Source organism: Giraffa tippelskirchi, chromosome 13 (assembly GCF_054371585.1).
Source record: "Giraffa tippelskirchi isolate mGirTip1 chromosome 13, T2T-mGirTip1v1.2.pri, whole genome shotgun sequence".
Lineage (NCBI taxonomy): Eukaryota > Metazoa > Chordata > Mammalia > Artiodactyla > Giraffidae > Giraffa > Giraffa tippelskirchi.
The window spans coordinates 16,006,017-16,029,892 of NC_137287.1; the positions used below are offsets into that span (position 1 = coordinate 16,006,017).

Sequence of the window (23,876 nt, forward strand, 5' to 3'; positions counted from 1 at the left end):
CCGTGTTAGAACCCTGGGAGCCAGAGCCTTAGAACAAGCCCATTCCTACTGTGGTGCATCCCCTCTTCCAGGCAGCCTCCTTGGATGCCCTGCAGGGTTATCAGGCTGGGTTAGCTGTCTTCCCCTTTTTCACCTCTGAACTGGGTTTAAAACAAAAATGTTTAAAAATGTGTCTGCCATATTAGACTTGTCTTGTTTCTTGCATTGGTCCCAGTATCCAGCCTGGCCTATAGTTGATAAACTTTGTGAAATATGTGATTCATTAAATGAATAGGGTAGTAGGGCTCCAGAGGGTGGAGGAATTGGAGAAGCTTCTGGAGTGGGAGACCTGGGAATGGAACACTGGAATGGCTAAGGTAGCAGATGGGCAGCCATGCCCATCCTCTGAAACCAGGTGAGGTGGCTCACTGGGGCAAGTCAAGTCCTTTGCTGTGTGCTTGGGATTCTTAATGTTCTCAGGAGAATGGACCCCATTGTCTGTGGCTCTGAAGGTGCAGGGGGCCTTGCAAGGGACATTCCTGAGTACAGTGGAGGCCAGGTTGGCACAGGGTGTGGCATTACTCTCACACTGGAATGTAGTGGAACCAGTGGCTCAGGGTAGTTGAGGGCCTTAGATTGTGGCCCTTGGCTGGTCTCTTCCGTCACAAGCTGCCATCTTTGTAGTCTTCTAGAATCTACTCCCCCAACCCCGTCCCCCCAAGCACAAAGACATGACTGAGAAGAATGTATTTATTGGGGAAGAGAAACAGAGGAGAGGGTGAGGAACCTCTAGGTTAGGAGGCCAGGGCAGGTGGTCCATGGCTGTCCAGGTAGCACCTCAGGGCTGTTGGGTAATCAGTTATGACACCAGTGGCCCCCAGGTTGAAGGCTGCTTCAAAGTCTGACTCTTCATTAAGGCACCAAAATACCACCTGGGGGAGGGAGGAGCTTGAAGTTTCCCAACAACTTTACCGGGCACTCCCCCTTGTATCCAGATACTGGAGCTGATCCTTACATTTTCAGGAATTTTGCAAACTGGTTATTAAACACAGCCTGGTTTTTTTTTGTGGGGGGTGGGGGCATCTCCAGTTCCTCAACCAGGGATTGAACCCATACCCCCTGCAGTGGAAGTGCCGAGTCTTAACCACTGGACCACCAGGGAAGTCCAAACACAGTCGTTATTAAGTATTATATAAACTTACAATTGAATAAATTATATTCAAAACAAATGTAATAAACACCCAAAACTCATCACTTCCTGATTACTACATTTGATTCCATGTTCTGGAAGTCATCTACCTCTATCAAATGTGTAAGATGGAAATGCTATATAATGTATCATGCTACCACATGATATACCTCTCCCCAACTCCGTTCAGTGAACTCATGTTGGTAGCCTGAAATCCGCCAAGGTGGGAGTGTATACAGCAAGGAAATTACCTAGTGTTCAAATCAAGGCTTCCCTCCCTCCACCCGCCCAAGTTGGTGGTGGAACATTTACCAGCCTGCCCATATCTCCCAACCTGCCCCTATCTGCTGCTGCTCAGATTGCATCTTCCCTGCCTCCTGAGTCCTCTCCTGTGGGCACTGAAGCAGGTGGAGATGGTATTTGTAGCCTGGGCTAAGTCACTGGCTGGACCTCTCAGTTTCTTATTTTGACAAATCAGAGTGACAGTCCAACCGTCCGGAGTTACGGTGAAGATGGCAGAGCAGGCGGCCTAATCTGAAAGAGCTATGTCATCCCCAGGCCTCACTCACCCCCATATCCAATCAGTGGCCAGAGTCTGGGCCTGTCTGTGACTTAACCCTTCCATCCATCCTCGCTGCTGCCACCTAAGCCCCGGTCCCATCAGTGGCAGCATCAGCTACCTAGTGACTGCCTCCACACTGGCCCCCACAATCCCTCCTCCACGTGGTGGCCAGAGTGACCCTCACTCGACAAGGCTCCATTGAATCAGGTCTCTCCCCTGCTTAAGGCCCTCAAAAACGTCCCTTCCCTTTGGGCTGAAGTCTGGGTTCCTCACTGAGGTTCCTGGGCTACCTTCTCCAAGTCCCCTGGTGCCACCTTCTCCAGACTGAAGGCTGATGGGACCCCTCAGCTTCTCTGCTGGCCTCTTGCTTCTCCTGACCTTCCCACACACTGAGCCTCCTGCCAAGACACTCTCCCTTTCCCCTCCCTGCAAGCCGGCTCCTCACTTCTTCCAGAAGGCCTTCTCTGGCCCCACAGACGACAGCACTCTGTTCCCTTTCTGTCCACTAGCTGCCCCTGTAAATGCCTGCTTTTCCTCCCCTGCCCCTGATGGTATGCTCTCTGCTCCTTCCCCGGGACCACAGTGCCAGTGGTCTCAATACAGTCAATTCTCAACCAAGGTTTGCTACTTAAATGACCTGGTCAGAGCTGATGCTCGGGGACAGGAGGGGGTGGGCTGATCTGATCTTTCCCTGGACCCCCTGGTCTCTTCCCAGGCCCCCTCATCAGGGATCGGGACAGTTCCATACACCATGATCACAATGACTGGCCTTTATCAAGCACTTACTAAGTATCGCCTACATACCCACAGGAGTTTAAAACATCATTGTCCCCATTTTACATATGAAGAAACGGAGACTCAGACAGTGACCTGCCAAGTGACCCAGCTAGTCGAGGCAGGGCCATGCTGGGCCCACGCTGTGAACAACCACTTGCTCACCTGCACCCCTCGCTGCTGCAGATGTCGGATCAGACTCTTCCTCATGATGAGCCTGGAGGGGAGCAGGGTCACAAAGGTCATGATGAGAGGGAACTAAGAGGATGGGTGGTGACGGGTCTCTGTGGGGACACCCCACCCAGCCTTCTCGCCCACCTCACCATTTGGCAACTACAGCCGCCAGTTGATTCAGCCCTGAGCAGGAAAACGGGAAGTAGGTCCTGTGGAGAGGAGGTGGGGTGGTCAGCCCCTGGGGTCTCTCTCTGTCACAGGGGTGGGATGGGGTGGGGTGGGGTGGTAGTGACCCCTTGAGCAGTCTCACCCCACTCATTCTGGAAGAACCTCTGGGGTTGCCCAGATGAACAAGTCACCCACCACTCAGTGACCCTGACTCCATGCCTTGAGGGTATGCCTCTCCCCTCACTGTTTTACAGAAGAACAGAGACTTAGAGAACAAAAGTGACTTGCCCAACGGCAGTGTCGATCCATGGTGGGGCTGGGGCCATGACCCAGCAAGATTCCCAAACTGGATAGGCAGTCTGGAGTTCCTCATGGTTAGGCCTGACCAATTTCGAAGCCAGACAGCACTTCTCGGGTCAGCTGTTGGTCCCTAACTGCCCCACTCCAGGGGTGACTTTAGAGGCTGTTACAGTGCTCTGGAGCAGGCTCTGTGTGCTGTGTGACCTTGGGCAAATTACAGAACCTCTCTGAGCCTCAGATTCTCCATGGATCCTGGGGGGGGTCATGATTCCTCTGTCTCCTGGGGGTGGTACGAAGTAAGGCTCAAATAAATAAAGGATGTGAAAACACCTTGCAAACCCTGGATAAAACGTGATATACACCAAGTGCTGCAGTAAAATAATCTCTTTGTGGGATGGGGGCCGGGGGGGTGGGTGGCGGCGATGGCTGGGAGTTTCCCTCATGACAACAGAGGAGAGCAGAAAGCACTGGGACAGCTACAGAGAGGGGCTCAGAAGGCAAAGGAAGGGTCCCAGCCGAGAGCTGGCAAAGTATCCAAATTCCTGCTACTTTGCTCATCTGTTACTTTGTTAATCCTTGTCTCCAGGCAGGAAAATGCCTCTGTTTGAGAATCAGAGAGGGACGCTACAATTAATAACTATCTCCCCAAGCAGACTGTTGGAGAAGGCAATGGCAGCCCACTCCAGTACTCTTGCCTGAAAAATCCCATGGACGGAGGAGCCTGGTAGGCTGCAGTCCATGGGGTCGCGAAGAGTCAGACATGATTGAACGACTTCACTTTCACTTTTCACTTTCATGCATTGGAGAAGGAAATGGCAACCCACTCCAGTGTTCTTGCCTGGAGAATCCCAGGGACAGCGGAGCCTGGCGGGCTGCCGTCTATAGGACCACACAGAGTCGGACACGACTGGAGCGACTTAGCAGCAGCAGCAGCAAGCAGACTGTAAGCTCGTGGAGGGCCCTACCCCACTCACATTGGTCTTATTTACTAGTGCAAGTGCATGTGAAACAGAGTAGGCATTCAAGATATATTTGTTAAATGACTGGATGAATAAATGCACCCTTGTCCTAAAACTCCATCCACATTATCAAACATTCACATAGATAGAAGGTTTTTTGGGGGGGTTGGTATTCATGAATGCTTCGTGAGAACCATCATCTTCAAAAGCCCCTGTGGGTGATGCTTGAGTGTAGTCTGGGAGCTGGGGGCATTGGGATCTCTTGCTCTACATGGGACCCTGCATAATCGGGCTTGAGGTGGGGGGTATTTCTCTTTTTATAAAACTTTTTATTTTATATTGCAGTAGAGCTGATTAGCAATGTGTTAATTTCAGGTTTCTGGGGCCAGAAGCCTGGGGGAGGATTTGGAAGATAGATGGGGACCTAGTAGGTACCTGTTGATGATGGTCGGCAGGAAGCAGATGAGGAACTTCTCGGGGATGGAGATGAACGGCAGTAGCCCCAGGTAATAGAACAGCAGCACCCAGAACCCTCGGCTCAGTGTGAAGGAGGTGGGCATCTCAGGGTTCTAGGAGGCAAGGGAAAGTAAGAAAGGGGATCAATCTGCTCCGAGTGGAGTGGAGAGGAAGCCTGGGCTGCAGGGGAAACAATTTTTGACATTCAGGAGACCCCACCACCTGCAGGAGCAAAGCCACATCTGGGCCCAGCGTTTCCCTGTCCCTCTGGCACGCCTCTGCTCACACACTTCCCCTGCTTCCTCCAGCCCTACCCCTGGAGACCCTGCTCAGGGTTCCTCCAGCACCCCCAGATCCCCCGGCCTAGGCTGCCTGGGGAGGCGCAGAGGTGCAGAGAGGGATGGGGACTCACAGCAGCCTTGCATTTTTTCATGATGGAGCTCTTCTCCGAGGCCCAGATGGTGATTTCGTTGCGGTCATAGTGCCTCACCAGGCCTGCTATCTGGGAGGAGGAGGGGAAGGGGAGGGGGAGTCAGGCCTCCATCCAGCCCTGGACCCTCGCCCACCCCTGCCTGCGGCACCACCTTGTGAATGAGCTCTTCATTTCGCTCTTTGACTTCCACACTCATGGGCGTCCGTGGGAACCTCCGGAACAAGTCCTCCAGACGTACTATGTGCCGGTCAGCCCCGCGTGCAAAGTGGCCTGGAGGTGGTGGGAAGAAGGATGGGAGAAGGATTGCTGGGGTGGGGGCGAGAGCCCAGAGAGAGGCAGTGGGTCCCAGAGGAGAAGAGGGGGCAGGAGGTTGAGGCCATGACCCCACTCCAGTAGGCTCAGCCCAGCACTCGCAGCCCACGCTCTTACCTGGTGAGAAGTAAACCTCTAGCTCTTCCTTTAAGAGGGGCAGATCCTAGGGAGAGCAGGGAGCATGTCATGGGGGGGTGGTTCTCTGGGCACAGTGGGCGGCTGGGGCAAGGCCCACCTCAAAGTTCAAGCTGTCCACGTCCCTGTTCACACCTGTCTGGCGGGACAGGTTTTTGTCGTGTGACACCACCACCACGCCGTCCCGAGTCAGCTGGCAGTCGAGCTCCAGGAGGTCCGCTCGCTGCGCCATGGAGCTATGAGAGCAAAGGTCAGTAAGTGGCTGGGGGCCAGGGATGGGCCAGATGGCAGGGTGGTGGGGAGGTTGAGGGGAATGTCAGGTAGTTCTGGCCGGATGTACAGGGAGTGCACTGCACAATTCCCGGGGGCTCCAGTCACCCAAATCAGGAAGTGGATGGCACCCTTTAGCATCATGCCTCACACAGCTGGCACAACCTTACCCGGCAGCATGGCCAGGCAGGTGAACTCACTTCTCCATGGCCTCCATGGTGCTCTCCAGGCGTTCTCCAGATCCTGTATAGGGCAGCTAGCGTGGGTTCCTGGGGACTGGCCTCCTTCCCCCAACACCCTCTGCCCCTTGCCTCATCACTTCCAGTCAGGACAGGTTGAATGGCTTCTTTTTCCCTATTCCATCTCTTGCCCTGCTATCCTTATCTCCGCCTACCTTGAACTCTGCCCTCCATTTAACATCCTGCCCTTGGGACCTACCCCTCTCTGCTGTCCACCTGCCTTGCAGTCCTCACTCCATCCTCAGGAGTGGCCACCCCATGCCTACGCCAGCCCAGCTCACCTCCGCGGTGGGCCCCCAGGCGGGGACGGAAGGCTGAAACCCACGGTGTGTGCAGCAGGCGAGGTCGGCGCAGGAAGAAGAAGGACAGCATGACATAGCTGCCCAGGGCGGGCAGGGCGTAGTAGAGCAGAGGGCTCATGGCCACACTGCCTCTCCAGGCTCCGGCAGCCACGGAGCTCAGCTTTTCCCGGTGGACTGTGCTGTTTCACTGACTGCCTGGCTGATGTAGGCTGGCTCCACCACCAGCCGCCACCACACCCCTCGGGACCTGCTGAGCCTGCTGCTGGCCAGAGGCCAGACTGCAGGGCTGAGCTGGGGATGGGATAGAGGCAGGGGAAGAGACCAGGCAGCTCTGGGCCTCGTACCCCAGGCCCTTCGCACGGCCAGGCCTCCCTGTCTCCGTGGCCACACTGGGGAAATCAAGTCACCCTCCCCCTAGCAGGTCCATTACCACACACCTCCTTCCCACTGGTGCCTGTCACCAGAGTATATATACACCCCTTGCCGTTTCCAGAGAATCTGGGGGTGTGCAGGGTGACCCTGAGTCATTCTAGGATCACCTCCAGCCAGTTAGACAGGAAGACATTAGAGAGGGGACAGGACAATGACTAAGGGGGAAACTGACCCCGACTCAACAGACATGAATTTGAGCAAACTCCGCGAGAGAGTGGAAGACAGAGGAGCCTGGCAGGCTGCAGTCCATGAGGTCGCAAGGAGCTGGACATGAATTAGCGACCAAACAACAAGACCCCACTCTGTCCAGGAGTCTAGATCCCACTCCCATCCTCAACCCTGGCCAGCAGGGGAGCCGAAGGCCACCATGCCAGGTAAAGCATCGGGCTGGAGAGTCAGCACCCAGGGCAGCAAGGGTGAGGGTCAGGGCGTCGGCGAACACAGACAGAGCCAGGGCCATCCATAGACACATCTCTATATTTATATATTAGATACAGGCACAGGGGTGGGCGGGGGCCCTGGGCACTCCACATGCCCCCACCTCCACTTCTGTTCACCCACACACGGAAGCAGCAGGGATGTTAGATGTGGCAGCTTTGTAGGGGAGGGGTTGAGACCTGGGACCCCGCTCCTCAGGGGTACTAGCCCTTGAGCCTTAGGAATGTTCCTTCAGGGAAAACAGGGTGGGGTTTTAATGAGGCGAGAGGGGCAGGGCTGACCCTGAGTCCCAACTCCTGTCCTCCTCGCCCCTCCCCCACCGCCCCTCAGTCAGTCCGGGGCAACCAGAGCCCTTGGATTCCAGAACTACCAGAGACTGGGAGAGCAGGGCAGACAGAGGCAGAGCAGCTGAGGGGGATTTGCTCTGGGGCCACCTGAGCCCCTCAGGTCCTGGAGGAGGGCAGGAGGAGGAAAGGAAGGGCGTGTTGGCCTGCCTGAGGCAGGACGCCTGAGCGAAGCGAAGGGAGGTGGCCAGGCCCGCCCTCCACCCCGACCTGGGCTGTCAGGGGGTCTGGGCTGGGCACACGGTCCATTTTCTAACAGTCCAGCAGGGGAGGGGCAGGCAGGAGGCAGGGCCTAGACAAAAAGGCAGGCAGGAAAGGAACCATTAGCACCAGCAGGTCGACTTGCCAGAGCCCCGACCCTCACTTCCCTCCTACCACCTTGTGGCTGAGTGGGATGCAGCTGGCTTTCCTTATCTGTCAGTGCGGGTGATATTAATACCCATTTCAAGGTAGTGCTATCGGGACTAAGTGAGTTGATACAGGCAAACATCTTACAGGAGTTTGCTCTCATTATCAGGCTGTCTCCAGGAGACTGAGGCGCAGCAAGGTGAGGTGTCTTGCACAATATCACACAGCCCTTATTAAGTAGCAGAGCTGGGCTTTGAACCTGGGTGTGTCTGCCTTGCTGTTATCAGGCTACAGCTGGCCAAAGACAGACAGGAAACAAGAGGAGGGCCGGACAGCAGTGTGGGTGTAGCCCCAGCCAGGTTCCCACAGGTATGTGAACTGCTGACCTGGACACCAGGTGTGAAAAAGCCTGGCATGTGGGTCAGGCTGGGTGCTGCTGGCTCCTCCCAAAGCAATTACTGCTCCCCCTGCCTCTCTGCCTGCCCTGGGGGAGCCAAACCCTGGCTCCATCCCTCAGGTGGGTGAGGGGGGCCCTTCATGACCTGGGGCTGGAGTCTGCAAGGTGTTGACATGGGGGAGACATGTGGGGCTGGGGACCGCAGGTCTCTGGCCAAGGCAAGCTCTAGCCCTTCTGTTGCCACCAAACATGTGGCTCGTGGATGTGAGCAGGCTTGTGACCACATGGAGGCGTGTTGGGCACTCGGGTCTCAGGGTAAATCTGTGCGGGGGTGGGGAAGGCACTCACCAGGCCCCAGGAGCAGAGGCAGCCAGCCAGGTTAGGAGGCCTCCAGCACCCCAGGCTGGAAGCGGGCTGTCTCCTGGAAGATGAGCTCCTTCAGTCGTTCCTTGGGTAGATCATCCAGCTCCATGTCGAAGGTGAAAGGTTCCTCAGCCACTGGCTAGGGTGGCAAAGAAGTGGGGTAGCTCAGGGCAGGGACTGAGGGAAGACCCCCGTCCACCTGTCAGCCCTGCCACTAGTGGCTGGCCCACCTCATCCGTTGGGTCATAGTACTGCTCCAGGTAGGGGTGAGCCAGTGCTTCTTCCACTGTGATCCGTTTATTGGGGTTAAAGGTCAACATCCGGTCCAGCAGGTCAAGAGCTAGGAAGTGCAGGGGTCAGAGGTCAAAGGGAAGGTCAGAGAAGCTCTTGGAAGCACCGCTTAGCTTCTCTGTGTTCAGAGGCCTGTTGGTCCAGAGGCCTCTGTGTCCCAGACAGCTGCTGGGCTCTTGTACCTTCCTCTATACCAAGGTTTTATCACACAAGTCCCCAAGTCTCTCTCACCTTTGGGGTCTGACTTGGGAAAAAGCTTGGCCCAGGCCACCTTGGTCTTGGAGGGCAGAGACTGTAGGTAGTTTCGGGCCTTCATGTTGATGATACAATTCAGGTCCTCCTGGGATGGGGAGCCCAGAATACCTGTGGGTAAGGCAGGTGACTTGGTGAGCACTCTCTCCCTTCTGAAAACAGAAGGAACCGAGAATAAGAGCCCTCCATCAACCTGCTCCAGGCCAACCATTATCTCCTAGCCAATACCATGGGAGTGAAGAGCAAGGGGTCTGGATCGGGCAGCCCCAGGTACAAATCCTGGCCCGAGCACTTCCTAAGTGTGGGGTGTATGGAGCCTTGCTTTTCCCATCTATCAAATGGGGACAGTATCTGTAACTGAGTGAAACACTGTGAATGCTGTAGGGGCTCCTAGACCACACATGGTGGTCCCCCTGACCTGACTTCCGCAGACTCACTGACCCTGAAATGAAGTGAAGTTGCTCAGTTGTGTCCAACTCTTTGCAACCCTATGGACTATATATAGCCTGCCAGGCTCCTCCGTCATGGGATTTTCCAGGCAAGAATACTAGAGTGGGTTGCCATTTCCTTCTCCAGAGGACCTTCCTGATCCAGGGATGGATCCCGGGTCTCCTGCACTGCAGGCAGACTCTTTACTGTCTGAGCCACCTGGGAACTTTGACCCTAAAGAAATCTCATCTCCTGTAAGCGAGTTTCCCTCCCATTCAGCTGGCCAATCCCCCCTACCCAGAATGTGGTTGAGCTGGTCCAGGTAGTGCTTGCCAGGGAAGATGGGCCGGTTGGAGAGCATCTCAGCCAGAATGCAGCCCACAGACCAGATGTCGATGGACTTGGTGTAGCCCTGGGGAGGAGGAGAAAGTGGTAGGCTCCTGGGCCAAGCCAGCACCCCTGACCCTAGGGTTAACACCAGCCACGGAGGCAGAGGGCAGACGCCTGGGGAGAGAATCCTCAGTTTCTTTCCAGAGCCCAAGGACCAGAATAACGTGACAAGGCCCAGAGGGGAGACTTCCTGCATCATGAAGGTTAGTGCTGGGTTCAGAGGTGGCTCCAGGGCTTTCTGGGATCCGGTCTCTTCCCTTCAGGGGTGGTTGGGCCCCCTACCTTGGAGTTAAGCATGATCTCTGGGGCCCGGTACCAGCGTGTGGCCACGTATTCCGTCAGAAAGCCAGTGTGGTCGTGCTCGGGATCAGCAATCCGGGCAAGACCGAAATCACAGATCTAGAATGCAAACCAGGCTGCTGAGCTCGGTGCTCAAGGCCTCCTGGGCCCAACTAATCATATCGCCATGTCTCTCCTACCCATGGCGGGGAGGGGACTACTGGTCACCCTGAAGGCTGAGACCCCAAGGGCAGAAGGAGACAGGCACACAACCCTCGGACCTTAAGGTCGCAGGTGGTGTTGATGAGCAGGTTGGAGGGCTTTAAATCCCGGTGGAGCACGTTGGCAGAGTGGATATACTTCAGGCCCCTCAGGATCTGGTACAGGAAGTAGCAGACATGGTCGTTGCTCAGCTGCTGGCTTTTGAGCAATTTGTACAGGTCTGTCTCCATCAGGTCCTGCACGATGTAGCTGAGGTAGGTGCCAGAGGCCCCCCAGGTGGGGGCAGTGGGAGGCACTTGGTTAAGAAGAACAGACTCTGTTGACCAGGTTTCACATCCCTCCAACTGATGCCCCTGGGACTCAACAGATCTGCCAGCTCATATCATGAGCTGGGCAAGGCCCACACTTAGCAGGTGAGCTCAAGGTCTCTGCTGGATCTCAGCTGGTGATCCTGAGCAAAGCATTTCAGTTCTGTGGCCTCAGTCTCCCTATTGAGAAAATGGGGATAATAAACTGTGGGAAGCAGGAGAGCATCCCAGCTAAGAGTAGTAACTCTAGAGTTCACCTGCCAGTGTCAATCACCCCTGCACTGCTCATTCATTCGCTTTAGGAACTCAAGCCCTGTCTGTGCCTCTCTTCCTCATCTGTAAAGTAAGGGGGAAAAAAACCCGTTCTTTAGAGAGTGGTGGTAAAGATTAGTTGAGAGATGACCCATGCAGTGCAGCCAGCCTGGTGCCTGGTATGTTGTAAATGCTCGGCAAACGTGAACTAGTACTGCTGTTATAAAAGCCTGAGCCACATGGCTGTTGAGAAGGTTAAATGAGATTATGTATGAACACCATCTGGCAGGCAATAAATGTTTGCTTAAAAATAAATGCCTGCCTTATGGGGATGGTTTGTGCAAGACGAATGAGGAGAAACTTCCCAGCGGCACACTCCTACTCCGGGGGCTTGGCCCTACACCCGAAGACAGAGGAGTAAATGTCCTTTTATACTGAGATAAAAAAAGAATTAAACATAAATAAACAAATAAACGTCATGTGGCTTGTTTCTGGAAGACTCAGTTATGGCTGTCTTTCAGAGTCAGCCTCAAAAGGGCCTTCTGAGAACACCTGGACCAACCCTGCTATTTTAAAGATGAAGAGGCCCAGCATGCTGCAGTGACTTGGTTAAGGTCACACGACAAGCTGGGGGTGAGTGTGGAAGTTTCCTGCCCACAGTTTGTGGTGGGGGCTGTAGACAGTGCAGTACATACAGATCACCACTCTTGGGTGGAGGACTGAGATGGGCTGGGGGTGGGTGGGGCAGGGGAGAGGTGATGGGTGTTATAAGCTCCTAACAGAGCCAGGCAGGAAGTGGACCACAAGCTAGGAAAGCAACAGGGGGGGAGGGCCACAAAGGCAGTTCTGTTCCTCCCTGGGCAAGGTGCGAGTCCACAGGTGACTGGGGTGGGACTCTGAGCAGGAAGTCCCAGAGAAGGGACAGGTTCTCATCTGGGGGAGGGGAAGAGGCAGCTACAAAAGCACTTGATTTTATTTCAGCTTTCTGAGCCTCAGTTTCCTCATCTTTGAAATGGAGCTGTTGAGGCATCTTAGGAGATGGGAGTTAGAATAGGAAATGTCAAAGCACTCGGCTTGTTAAAGACTCATAGTAGGCCCTCAAAACAGGGCAGTGTTCTTCCCGCCTGCCTTCCTGACAGTGTGAGGACCCAGAGAAACAAGAATTACCATCTGTTAAACAAAAGAGCTGACTGTGGGCAGAGGCTGGATCTCCTCACAGAATTGCCGATGTCAGAGGACAAAGCTTCCACAGAGCCCATCTTGCCCAGCCCCCTACGAAGCCAGCATTGAGAACAGACTTGCCCAAGGCCACACTGCCTGGCCGCAGCAGGCCAGGATTCATCTGAGGCCTCCCTGCCCTCTTACATTGTGGCCTCTTGACTGCTGGAAAGTTTCCTTTACTGGGTTTGTTTTGGAGGGAGGTTGGGAAGAAGGGAAGAGAAAACAAGCCCCCATTCTCCCAGCCCGGCTCTGAGGCTGGGCCTGGCCAGCAGTCTGGCCCAGGTGAAGGATACACATCCCTCATGGCTTCCAGGGTGGGTGCCCGCAGAATGTCTCGGATGCCGATGACGTTCTCATGGCGGAAGCGCAGCAGAATTTGAATCTCTCGCAACGTGCGCTGGCAGTAGGTCTGATGCTCAAAGGGGCTGATTTTCTTGATGGCCACTCGAGTCTTGCGCACGTGGTCGTAAGCTGAGCTGAGAGGGCCAGAGAGATGTTGGTGTCCAGGCCCGGCGGCCCCACCCAGGCCTTGGCAGGGGGGGAGGGAGCAGGAGAGGGCTCTGGCCAGTCATAAACAATGCTGGTTCCTTCCTGCTGTGAAGGCCTGGGATCTCCAGGGAGAAAGCTGGGGACCAGCCAGGCAGCCCTTCGGTGACTTCACAAACAGAGGAAGAGACTGACCGCTCACTGACTTCCCCTCTCCTCAACCCTTTCCATTCGAGCTGCCCTGACCCCTCATCCTCCCCTTCCCACGATGGGCTCCCTCAAGCCAAGACAGGTCCAGGGGGCGGGAGATGTGGAGGACTGGACAATGAGGCAAATACAGTGAGAAGGAGGGAGTCGGAGGAGGGACTGGAGAGAAGGGAGAGGCAGGGCCGGGGCGGGTGTCAGGGGGAGGTTCCTGGGCAGCAGAGCTATGTCCAGATGAACAAAGGCCCAGGGCACCCAGTGTGGATAGGAGAACTTGGAGACCCCTCCTAAAAGTTGCAGGAAGGTGTTCTTGGACCCCTCATGGCTCACTGGGTCCCTGGCCCCGGGCCCAAAGCCCCACCCCACCCCGCCCAGCCCTGAGCTTTGCTCTTTTATCCTAAACTCCTTGGCAAGCCTCACTGAGGGGTGATCCAGGGCATCCTCTCCCCAGTGAAGGGACCCTCTCTCTTTACTAAGGATATCACCTCCCCAAGAAGACTAATTCTCTTCTCCTCACCCCGTGTCTATGGGGTCCCCAAGGTCCCCAGAGCTCCCCCACATATACTCTGATGCCCTACCCTTCATTACTGAATAGTCGGTTCAAAGCTCCCAAACCTCCTCTCCTGAGACCTTACGCAGTGACCCCCTCCCCCAGAAAGCACTCAAAGGCCCTCTGCCCGGGACGCTCCCCAGCCTCCTGAAGCCCCAGCTTCTTCAGGATGCTCAGAGTCCGCAAGGCCCAGAGAGCTCTCAGCACCCCTCCCGCCCCCTCCCCAAAGACGCCCCCTCCCCCAGAACGCCCCTCACCTGACCATGCCGTACGCGCCCTCGCCGATGTACTGCAGCTGCGTGTAGCGCGGGCCCACGTCGAACGGCTGCCCCTTTACTATCTCCACTTCCCCCGGGACCCCCGGGCCGACCCCATCAGTTCCCCGGGGCTCCCCGCCCCCGCCCCCCTGAGCCGCCGCCGCCGCCGCCGCCATCTCCACTCCTCCCCTCCCGCCCGCCCGCCTCCCCCCGGCGGCCCCGCCCGAGGCCCCGCCCCTTCCCGCCCGCCCTCTCACCCGCGGAGCCGCGCGCGCCAGGCCCCGCCTCCGCCCGCCCCCGCGGCGTCACGTGACCCTTTCCGCCGCGCGCGCGCGCGCGCCGCTGTCCCGCCGCTGGGGCCGTGGACCCTGGCACCTGTCGGCCTCGTCTGCTCCAGTCAACGTGGAAGCTCACCAGGGCCGTCTCGAGACTGTCCAGACCCTGCTCCCCCCCCCACCGAATGCTGACCTGGTAGGGCGGCCCGGTGACCTCACCCAGAGCCACCTAGCAAATGAGTGCTGGAGCCGGGACCCAGACCGGGCCACGTGGCCTCGCTGCCCCCACTCAGCCCGAGGAGTGGCCCGGGGCTCGAGGTGGGACCTCCTGGAGCCAGGCCCAATGCCGAGTGATACGGTGCTTATTTCATAGTAGCCATGGGAGATGGCTTCCCCACACATGTGGCGTCTTTCACAGATGTGGAAACTTAAGGTGACTGGGCAAGGTGACTTGATTGCTGGAAAGCCCAGGCATCTTGACTCCCTGCCTAATGGTTTTCGGATGGAGACCTGTCAAAGTGGGCTAGGGACAGGGCCTCAGCAACCTGGCAGTGCCTGTATCCTGAGGACAGATAATCCCAGCCTACCTTTGCATGGAGGCGTAGGGAAGAGGTGAGGGCTGCGAGGATTGGGTTTGGTGAAAATACACTCTCAGGCTTTACTCAAAAACAGCAGGATAGCTAACATTTTTGTTGTCCTTGGGTTTGGCAACAATTGGAACCCTGTCGAGATCACCATCTTTTGCTCCTGCGCTAGACTTTATAGTTTAGACAGCATTTGGTCCACTTCAGTTTCTTCATTAGAACAACTACACAGTATAGGTGTCATCTGCTTTTCTGAGCTGGATGAGCAGGGGGCCATGTCTGTCTTGTTCATTGCTGTAGCCCCCACCCATCCCCATCCCTACAGTCAAATGAAGACACTCAAAAATTTTGGAATAGATGAATCAAGTTTTACAGAATGGGAAATCTGCGAGTTGGGAAGCTGAGACTCAACATGTATCTTCTGACACACAGGCAGAGGTTCTTTTTAATTGCATTCTGTCTCCCATATGTTAAAACTGAAGAGAGGGCCCTCAGAGACCACCCAGTCCATCTCCCTCACTTCACAGTGAAGATGTGAGCTGGGAGCTTCACAAAACACGTCTCCTAGGCTTCAGTAAGTAATCACGTTGTTTTTGTCTTCCTTAGAAGCTAGGAGTAGGTTGCGTTGTTTTTGTCATCCTTAGAAGCTGGGAGTAGGTCCTTGTATGCATTAAAAATCAAGAAACAGAATGGAACAGTAATTATGATTCTGAAATTGCTCATAATTAGATCTACAGCCAGGTATTCTAATTCAGATTAATGACACTGACAGTTGCTAGTTCCCAATAACCCACAAGTTGGTGAAGGTTCAAGACGTGCTAATTAGATCATTGGTTTTTTTGTTGGTGGTGTTATTCATTTGATAAGCTATTGAATGGCACTGTGTGCAAAGCTCTGAGTTAGGAACTAGGGCTGATAAAAGATTACTGGATAGTGTGAATTAGTGGTTAAGAGCAAGAGCTCTCTGAAGTCAGGTTGCCTGGATTAGAATCCCATTTAGGCCACTTGTTGTGTTATCCTGGGCACATTACCCCACTGGCCTTTCTACTTATGAAGTTTCTCTTCCACTGAAGATGCACAAACAGAAATCACTGTAATCCAGAATGAATGGATGTAATATGTAGGGTAAGCTCAGGGTTGGGTGAGATCACTCTAGGGATCTCGCCCAACCCCCAGGGATTTTCTGTTAGGAATCAGATCGCACAGCAGGAGTGATTGGCAGGCTAGCGAGGAGCAAAGCTTCATCTGTATTTACAGCCACTCCCCATCGCTCACGTTACTGCCTGAGCTCCACCTCCTGTCACACCAGCGGTAACGCTGGATTCTCATAGGAGCGTGAACCCTACTGTGACCTACCTATGCGAGGGATGTAGGTTGCACCTTCCTTATGAGAATTATCATGAAACCATTCCCTACCGTTGGTCCGTGGAAGAACTGTCTTCCATGGAACTGGTCCCTGGTCCCAAAGAAGCTGGGGACTGCTACTCTAGAGAAGTGAGGAGGGGATAATGGAGCAGGCAGCATTGCATTGCTGAAAAAGATGCAGAGTTTCAGAAGGTCAGGATAGAGCAAAGGCTTCAAGAAGAAGGAGCAGGGTGAACCATGGCACGGAGGCAGGAGCACGAGTTGTCAGTGTGTCTGCAGTGTGAAGAGTTAAGGGGAGTTTAGGCTTGAGAGGTAGGTTGGGGCCACATTGAGGAAGGCCTTTGATTCCATCAAGGAGTTTGGATGTTACTCAGTAAGCAGTAAAAAGCCTTTCAGGGACTTTTGCCAGATCATTTTGCAACTACAGGAGAATATAGTGACTCAGAGAAAACACCATGGAGTTCAGCGTGGAGCCAGGTTTCCTGAGTAGGAGTGAGTTTCCCGGCATGGGAAAGGCTGGTGTATCCGGAGGGGTGCCTGCCACCTCAGCGGTATCTGAGTCTCATTTAGAGACGTGTGACTGAGATTGCCCTCTAGTGGCTGAGGTTGGTACTTCCTTGGAGATTGGATTGGGATTTCTCAGTCTATTCCATAGATTGGTACTCAACTAATGGAGACTGAACAGCTATCCTGTGCCAGACACTTTTTTTTTTATAGTTGGAGACGTCAGTATTGCACTTTTTTTCATTTTTTTTTGGCTGTGCTCTGCAGCTTGCGGGGTGTTAGTGCCCTGACTAGGGGTCAAACCTGGGCTCCTGCAGTGAAAGCACTGAGTCCTAACCATTGGACCATCAGGCAATCCCTGTGCCAGGCAGTTGTTTTTTAATTAATTTTTTTGGCTGTGCTGGGTCTTTGCTGCTACATGAGGGCTTTTCTCTAGTTGTGGTACATGGACTTCTCATTGCAGTGGCTTGTCCTGTTGCAGAGCACAGGCTCTAGAGCATGCGAGCCCAGTACTTGTGTGGCACACAAGCTTAGTTGCTCCACAGCGTGTAGGATCTTCCAGGACCAGGGATTGAACTCCTCTCCCCTGCATTGCAAGGCTATTCTTAACCATTGGACCACCAGGGATGCCTGTGCCAGGCACTTTAATGTACTTTATCTCTGATCATCCTTCTAGAAGTAGATACTATAAACGTTTAACAGGAAAAAAAAGCAGCAGCTCACGGAACCATGGAGTTGGAAGGAACTTTAGAATCATTTCCTCCAGCTCACTGCATTGTTAAAGTTTTTCTAATGGCTGCTCTAGCTCTGGATCTACCCAGACTAAGTCTTATTTTATTTTTTGGTAGCGAGGCACGTGGGATCTTAGTTCCCCAACCAGGGATCAAACCTGTGCCCCTGCATTGGAAGCACGGAGTCTTAACCAATGGACCACCAGTAAAGTCCCTAGACTAAATCTTAAACTGGCTCTTATCTCTTTGTGATGTGAAGGTCACAAGAGAGGCCAGTGGGTAATTTGCCCAGAGTAACACAAGGGAGTAACATTTGAAGAACACAAATGAACAGTCCGATTTCAACTAACTCAGCTCTGCAGCACTAACTGAGAAGGGAGGAAGTGTTCAGAAATAGGCGTCAGAACACAATGAATGAGTTATTAAGATTTAAGTACTGATCTCTTTTTTAAATCCAAAAAACCTCATACTAATTTTCTTGTGACACTTCTTCATGTGTTAGAGATTGCATGCGTGCATGAAGTCACTTCAGTTGTGTCCGACTCTTTGAGACCCTGTGGACTGTAATCTAGCCAAAAAAAAAAAAAAGGTAAAAAAAGGACTACTTTCCATTTCCAGGATTAGTTCAAATACCACCCTTTTATGAAGTGTTTCTTGGTATCCTCCCGCTATACATGCTACATTTGCAGCTCTTATGTCTTAGAGCAAATGTGTATGATATTTGTTTATGGGCTCATCTTGGTCTTCCTACTGGATGGTAAAACTTCTTGAAAGCTGTAAATGCTAGTGTCTTTACTTTTCAACGCTCTCCAGTACCAAGAGGTGTTTTGCATTCAATAAATATTAAAAGAGAGAGTTGAGTATTTCTGGAATGGCCTCCACACCCTTTGTCAGCTGGGATGTGCTTTTCTGTATGATCTCAGGGTTGACTGTGTTCCTGTTAAAAACGCAGCACCCAAAATAGAATACCATTTTCTCTATGTAGCCTCACCAGTGGGAGTACAAAGGAGTATTGCTTCCTTTGTATTGGTCCAATATTTTATTCTCTTCCACACAGAGAGCCTCTCCCTGAACCTCTAACCTAAAATATATGCTGTTCCTATGCCTCCGTCATGCTGTCCTTTTTCTTTCATGAGACTTATCACAGTTTGTCAGAGATTCATTTGTGAAGTGATGGAACACTGTAATTAGAAGTGTGGAGGCTGCAAGTTCCCTTCTCTTTCTGCCTCTGTGCATTCACTTTCCAGAACCGCGGAGAGATGAGATATACTCCTATGAACTGCAGAAGCTTAGGTTATATTATTTCAACACATGTTGAGTATGTTAGGGCCAGGCTTCTTGTTGTTGTTCAGTCGCTAAGTTGTGTCCAGCTCTTTGCCTGCCAGGCTTCTCTGTCCTCCACTGTCTCCCAGAGTTTGCTTAGATTCATTTCCATTGAGTTGGGGTAACCATCTCATCCTCTGTTGCCCCCTTCTCCTCCGGTCCTCAATCGTGCCCAGCATCAGGGTCTTTTCCAATGAATCAGCTCTTTGCATCAGGTGGCCAAAGTAAGTTTTAGCTTCAGCATCGGTCCTTCCAATGAATATTCAGGACTGATTTCCTTTAAGTTTGACTGGTTTGATTTCCTTGCTGCCCAGGGGACTCTCAAAAGTATTCTCCAGCACCACAGTTCAAAAGCATCAGTTCTTCATTTCTCAGCCTTCTTTGTAGTCCAACTCTCACATCCATACGTGACTACTGGAAAAACCATCAGTTCCGCTCAGTTCGGTCGCTCAGTCGTGTCCAACTCTTTGTGACCCCATGGACTGCAGCATGCCAGGCCTCCCTGTCCATCACCAACTCCCGGAGTTTACTCAAACTCATATCCATTGAGTCGGTGATGCCATCCAACCATCTCATCCTCTGTCGTCCCCTGCTCCTCCCACCTTCAATCTTTCCCAGCGTCAGGGTCTTTTCCAGTGAGTCAGCTCTTTGCCTCAGGTGGCCAGAGTATTGGAGTTTCAGCTTCAGCATCAGTCCTTCCAATGAGTATTCAGGACTGATTTCCTTTAGGATGGACTGGTTGGATCTCCTTGCTGTCCAAGGGACTCTCAAGAGTCTTCTCCAACACCACAGTTCAAAAGCATCAATTCTTTGGCATTCAGCTTTCTTTATAGTCCAACTCTCAGATCCATACATGCCCACTGGAAAAACCATAGCTTTGACTAGACGGACCTTTGTCAGCAAAGTGGTGTCTCTGCTTTTTAATACACTGTCTGGGTAGGCAATGGCTAAATTGAAGGGGGAAACTGAGTGCCTCCCAAGTGCTAGATTTTGGAGGCTGGGTGATCTTTTCCAATTTTGACACAAGCCTTGTGAAACCAGTGTCACCAATATCATCTTTTCACACCTGGGAAGCTGGGGCGGAAAGCGTGGGTGAAACCCTTGAGACAACATGTGTGATAAGTGTCAGGCCTAGGACGCCCCTGTCTATCTGATTCTTCACTGGAGGCTGAAAACAGGTGGTCCAAGGTCATATTCAGCCTGCAGATGTATATTACTAGACCTGTGTCATTTTGCTTTCCTTTAATTAAAGAATAAAAGCAGAACAAAAATTCAGGTTGTGGAATCAAACTACTGGAGAGTGAATCCTGTTGTCACTTATCAGTTGCCTAACTTCTTCCTCAGTTTTCTCATCTGCAGAAGAGGGTGTAGTACTTACCATGTAGGGATGTTGAGATTTAAGTGTTTTTTTTATGTGAACTTGGGTGGGTGGCATAACTTTTCTAAACTTTAGTTTCATCAAATGCAAATTTGGGATCATAAATGGATTCTGTTTACTTCACAAAGTGACATATAATAAAGTCTGGAAGGTTTTTTAATCTGCAGGCTTTAAACTGAAGAAAATATATATATGTTACGTCCACACTAAGTTGCTTCAGCTGTACCTGAATCTTTGTGACCCTAGGGACGGTAGGACCCACCAGGCTCCTCTGTCCATGGGCTTCTCCAGGCAGTAATACTGGAGTGGGTTGCTGTTTGCTCCTCTAATACAGATGTTAGATGTCTTTTATTATAAGAGGTAACTCCCTAATCTGACATCAATTTTTTGTTGTTTTAAAATTAATATTACAATTAATATATATTAATACATTATAATTATAAAATTAATTATAATTACATTCAATAAAATCCACCCGTTTTAAGTATACAGAGACTTCCCTGGTGGTTTAGTGGCTAAGATTCCAAGTTCCCAATACAGGGGACCCGGGTTCAATCCCTGTTTGGGGAACTAGATCCCACAGGCTACAACTAAGACCTGGCGCAACCAAATAAATAAGTATTTTAAAAACTTAAAATATATGGCCTTGATGGAGTCTAGTAATTGAATACAATTATGTAGCAGTCACCTCAGTCAAGATATATAACAATTTCTTCAACCTAAAGAGCCCCCTTCTAGTGAGTCTCTCCTCCAGGCAATGTTCTATCTACTTTCTGTCACTATAGTTTGGCTTTTCCTCGGATTTCATATAAATGGAATCACAAAGTAGTGTTTATGTTTGACTTCTTATGCTTAATATATTTTTAGATTAAATTACATTCTTATGCATATTAACACTCAACTTTTTAATTGCGATATAACATCTACCATAAAATTCATCATTTTAAAGTGTACAATTCAGTGATTTTCAGTATATTTACAAGGTTGTGTCACTGCCCGTCCCCCCATCCCTACAGCCCCTGGCAACACTGATATTGTCTGTTTCTATGGATTTGCCTCTTCTGAACATTTCACATGCACAGAACCATATAATATGTGGCCTTTATGCAGCTGGCTTCTTTTCCTTAGCATGTTCTCAAGAGTCACCCAGGCTTTAGCCTATGTCAGACTTCATTCTTGTTTTATGACTTAATGATATATCATTGCATGGGGATATCACATTTACATAACTATAACTGATAGTTGTATAACTGGTTATATATTCATCAGTCAGTGGACATTTGAATTGTTTCCTCTTTAATTTTAAAAATATTTATTTATTTATTTTTGGCTGTGCTGGGTCTTTGTTGCTTTGCATGGGCTTTCTCTAGTTGTGGCAAGCGGGGGCTACTGTGTTGCAGCGCATGGGCTTCTCATTGCAGTGGCTTCTCTTGTTGTGGAGCACAGGCTCAGTAGTTGTGACATGTGGGCTTAGTTGCTTCATGGCATGTGGAATCCTCCTGGACCAGGAATTGAACTCGTGTCCCTGGCATGACAGATGGACTCCTATCCACTGCACCACCAGGGAAGTCCTGTTCCCACTTTAGGTTATTATGCATAATGCTGCTGTGAACTTTTGTGTGCAAGTTTTTATGTGAATGTCTGTCTTCTATTCTCTTGGGTATATACCTGGGTATAGAATTGCTGCATCATATGGTGCCGGTGTGCGTACGTGCTAAGTCGCTTAGTTGTAGCCGACTCTTTGCAACCCCATGGACTGTAGCCCACCAGGCTCCTCTGTCCATGGGATTCCCCAAGCAAGAATACTGGAGTGGGTTGCCATGTCCTCCTCCAAGGGATCTTTCCGACTCAGGGATTGAACTTGCGTCTCCTGAATAGGCAGGAGTTCTTTACCACTAGCACCACCTGGGAAGCCTGCATCATACGGTAACTCTGTTTAACTTTTTGAGGAACTGCCAAGCTCCTTTCCATGGTAGCTGCACCATTTAACATTACCACCAGCTGTGCATGGGGGATTCAGTTTCTTTGCATCCTTGTCAACATTTGTTATTGTCTTTTTTTATTATTATTATACTCTTATACTCATCCTAGTAGGTATGAAATGATATCTCGTAGTTTTTATTTGCATTTTTCTGATGGCTTTGGGCTTACTGTCCATTTGTATATCTTTTTCTGGAGAAATGTCTATTCAAGTCCTTTGTGCATTTTAAATTTGGATGTCTGTCTTCCTGTTGTTGAGTTGTAAAAGTTCTTTATGTCTTCTGAATATTAGACCCTTATCAGAGAAATGATTCACTAATATTTTCTGCCATTCAGTGAATTCTTTTCATTTTCTATAAGCACAAAATGTTTTAATTTTTATGAACTCCAATTTATGTAGTTTTTCTCTTATTGCTTGTACTTAGGTTTCTTATCTAAGAAACTGTTGTATAGTCTAAGGTCATGAAGATTTATGCCCATGTTTTCCTCTAAGGGTTTCATCATTTTAGTTCTTACAATTAGATCTAGCTGTTTATCATATTGTAAACCTCTTGCATGTGATAAATCTTTTTTTTTTCTTTCTTGCTGTTTCCAAGATTTTCTCATTATCTTTCAGCACTTTAACTGTGATATGTCTGGGTATAGATCTCTTTGTGTTTATCCTACTTGGGATTTCTTGAGTTTCGTGGAGATACAGATTTACATTTTCCAGCAAGTTGGGTAAGCCTTTAAGTTTTCCTCAGATGGTTTTTCTTTCTTTTCTCTCTCTCCTCCCCTCTGGTACCCCTATTACATGTATGTGGTGTGTTTAAAAATGTCCCTGTTTCTCTGAGGCTGTGTTCACTTTTCTTCATTTCATTGTCTCTCTGTTCTTTTGATTCCATAAGCTCTATACATTTATCTTCAAGTTTGCTAATTCTTTTTTTCTGCCAGTTCAAATCAACTTTTGAGCCCTTATAATGAACTTTTCCTTTTGGTTAATGTATATTTCAACTCCAGAATTTCAACTGGTTATTTAAAAATTTTTTCCATCCTTTTTTAAAAAATTTTTTAAAATATTTTACCATCCCTTTTTTGATAGTCTCTTTTTGATGAGACATCATTATACCTTCTTGATTTATTTAAGCATACTTCGTTTACTTCTTTGAACATATTTATAATAGCTACCTTGAAGCCTGTTAAATCTGATATTTAGTCCCTCTCACAAGCAGGTTCTGTTGCCTGCTCCTTTTTTTTCTTTTTTTCCTATGTGTAGGTCACACTTTTTCTTTACATGTCTCACAATTTTTGTTGAAAACTGGACATTTTAGGTACTATAGCAATTCTGAATACTGATTCCTTTCCCCCCCCCCTCCATGGGTTGTTTTTGTTGTTGTTTGCTATTTGTTTTGTGACTGGACTTGGCTATTTTAGTTAGTTTTCCCTCAGCGTGAAAGCTTTGGTCCTGCTCCTTGGACGGCATAACCCTGGACTCTGCCTATCTATTTCAACTCTTGTCACCTTGGGATGACAAGGGTTATAGCAAGTTCTCCTTGTCACTTTCTTTATTTCTCTGGTAAGCTATCTGATTCATTTGATAATACACACTGCCAGTTAGCCTCCACTGATTACTGGCTGATTGTTCTATTGTTTTTTGACAATGCCCAGGGCATATCTTGGGCTTCCCTTGTGGCTCAGCTGGTAAAGAATCCACCTGCTATGCGAGAGACCTGGGTTTGATCCCTGGGTTGGGAAGATCCCCTGGAGAAGGGAACGGCTACCCACTCCAGTATTCTGGCCTGGAGAATGGACTGTATAGTCCATGCAGTTGCAAAGAGTCGGACACGACTGAGCAACTTTCACTTCACTTCAGGGCATATATTGCTCAGCAGTCTGATTCTGTTAAATTTGGGCAGGGATAGGTTTTAAGACTGGCCTTTGTGGTCTGTCCTGACCCCAGGAGGGCTCTTTTTAGCTGTCTCTTTCCCTGGTTCTCTCTTGTGAATTAAGTGGCCTTGTGGTTCTTAAGAAGCTTTTTTTTT

The 23,876-nt window shown here is 50.7% G+C and overlaps 2 protein-coding genes across 4 annotated transcripts; both read right to left on the minus strand.

Moving 5' to 3' along the window:
* Positions 1-715: 715 nt before the first annotated feature.
* GDPD3 (glycerophosphodiester phosphodiesterase domain containing 3) lies at positions 716-7,144 on the minus strand. Of its 2 annotated transcripts, XM_081553135.1 has the most exons (10): positions 6,232-7,144; positions 5,912-5,954; positions 5,542-5,677; positions 5,424-5,469; positions 5,146-5,264; positions 4,974-5,063; positions 4,541-4,674; positions 2,828-2,887; positions 2,670-2,721; positions 716-911 (listed from the first exon to the last, which is right to left on the minus strand). In XM_081553135.1, exons 1-10 carry the CDS (start codon positions 6,368-6,370, stop codon positions 774-776), a joined length of 957 nt encoding a protein of 318 aa, XP_081409261.1. In that variant the 5' UTR covers positions 6,371-7,144; the 3' UTR covers positions 716-773. The 2 variants fall into 2 exon arrangements, with proteins under 2 accessions (XP_081409261.1, XP_081409262.1); XM_081553136.1 differs by lacking the exon at positions 6,232-7,144 and having other exon boundaries at positions 5,882-5,967.
* On the minus strand, positions 7,144-13,907 carry MAPK3 (mitogen-activated protein kinase 3). Of its 2 annotated transcripts, XM_081553132.1 has the most exons (9): positions 13,716-13,907; positions 12,512-12,694; positions 10,497-10,686; positions 10,219-10,335; positions 9,844-9,958; positions 9,097-9,228; positions 8,805-8,914; positions 8,560-8,713; positions 7,144-7,758 (listed from the first exon to the last, which is right to left on the minus strand). In XM_081553132.1, the coding sequence occupies exons 1-8, from the start codon at positions 13,889-13,891 to the stop codon at positions 8,591-8,593; spliced, it is 1,146 nt and encodes a 381-aa protein (XP_081409258.1). In that variant the 5' UTR covers positions 13,892-13,907; the 3' UTR covers positions 7,144-7,758; positions 8,560-8,590. The 2 variants fall into 2 exon arrangements, with proteins under 2 accessions (XP_081409258.1, XP_081409259.1); XM_081553133.1 differs by lacking the exon at positions 9,097-9,228.
* Between the last annotated feature and the right edge of the window lie 9,969 nt (positions 13,908-23,876).

Coding starts and splice junctions, on each gene's coding strand:
- GDPD3 (XM_081553135.1), bottom strand. CDS start 6,370: ATGAGCCCTCTGCTCTACTACGCCCTGCCCGCCCTGGGCAGCTATGTC. Junction 5,470..5,541: donor TGGACAGCTTGAACTTTGAG/GTGGGCCTTGCC, acceptor TGCTCTCCCTAG/GATCTGCCCCTCTTAAAGGA. Junction 4,675..4,973: donor TGAAAAAATGCAAGGCTGCT/GTGAGTCCCCAT, acceptor CTTGCCTCCTAG/AACCCTGAGATGCCCACCTC.
- MAPK3 (XM_081553132.1), bottom strand. CDS start 13,891: ATGGCGGCGGCGGCGGCGGCGGCTCAGGGGGGCGGGGGCGGGGAGCCC. Junction 10,336..10,496: donor ACACCACCTGCGACCTTAAG/GTCCGAGGGTTG, acceptor TTTGCATTCTAG/ATCTGTGATTTCGGTCTTGC. Junction 9,959..10,218: donor AGATCATGCTTAACTCCAAG/GTAGGGGGCCCA, acceptor CCTCCTCCCCAG/GGCTACACCAAGTCCATCGA.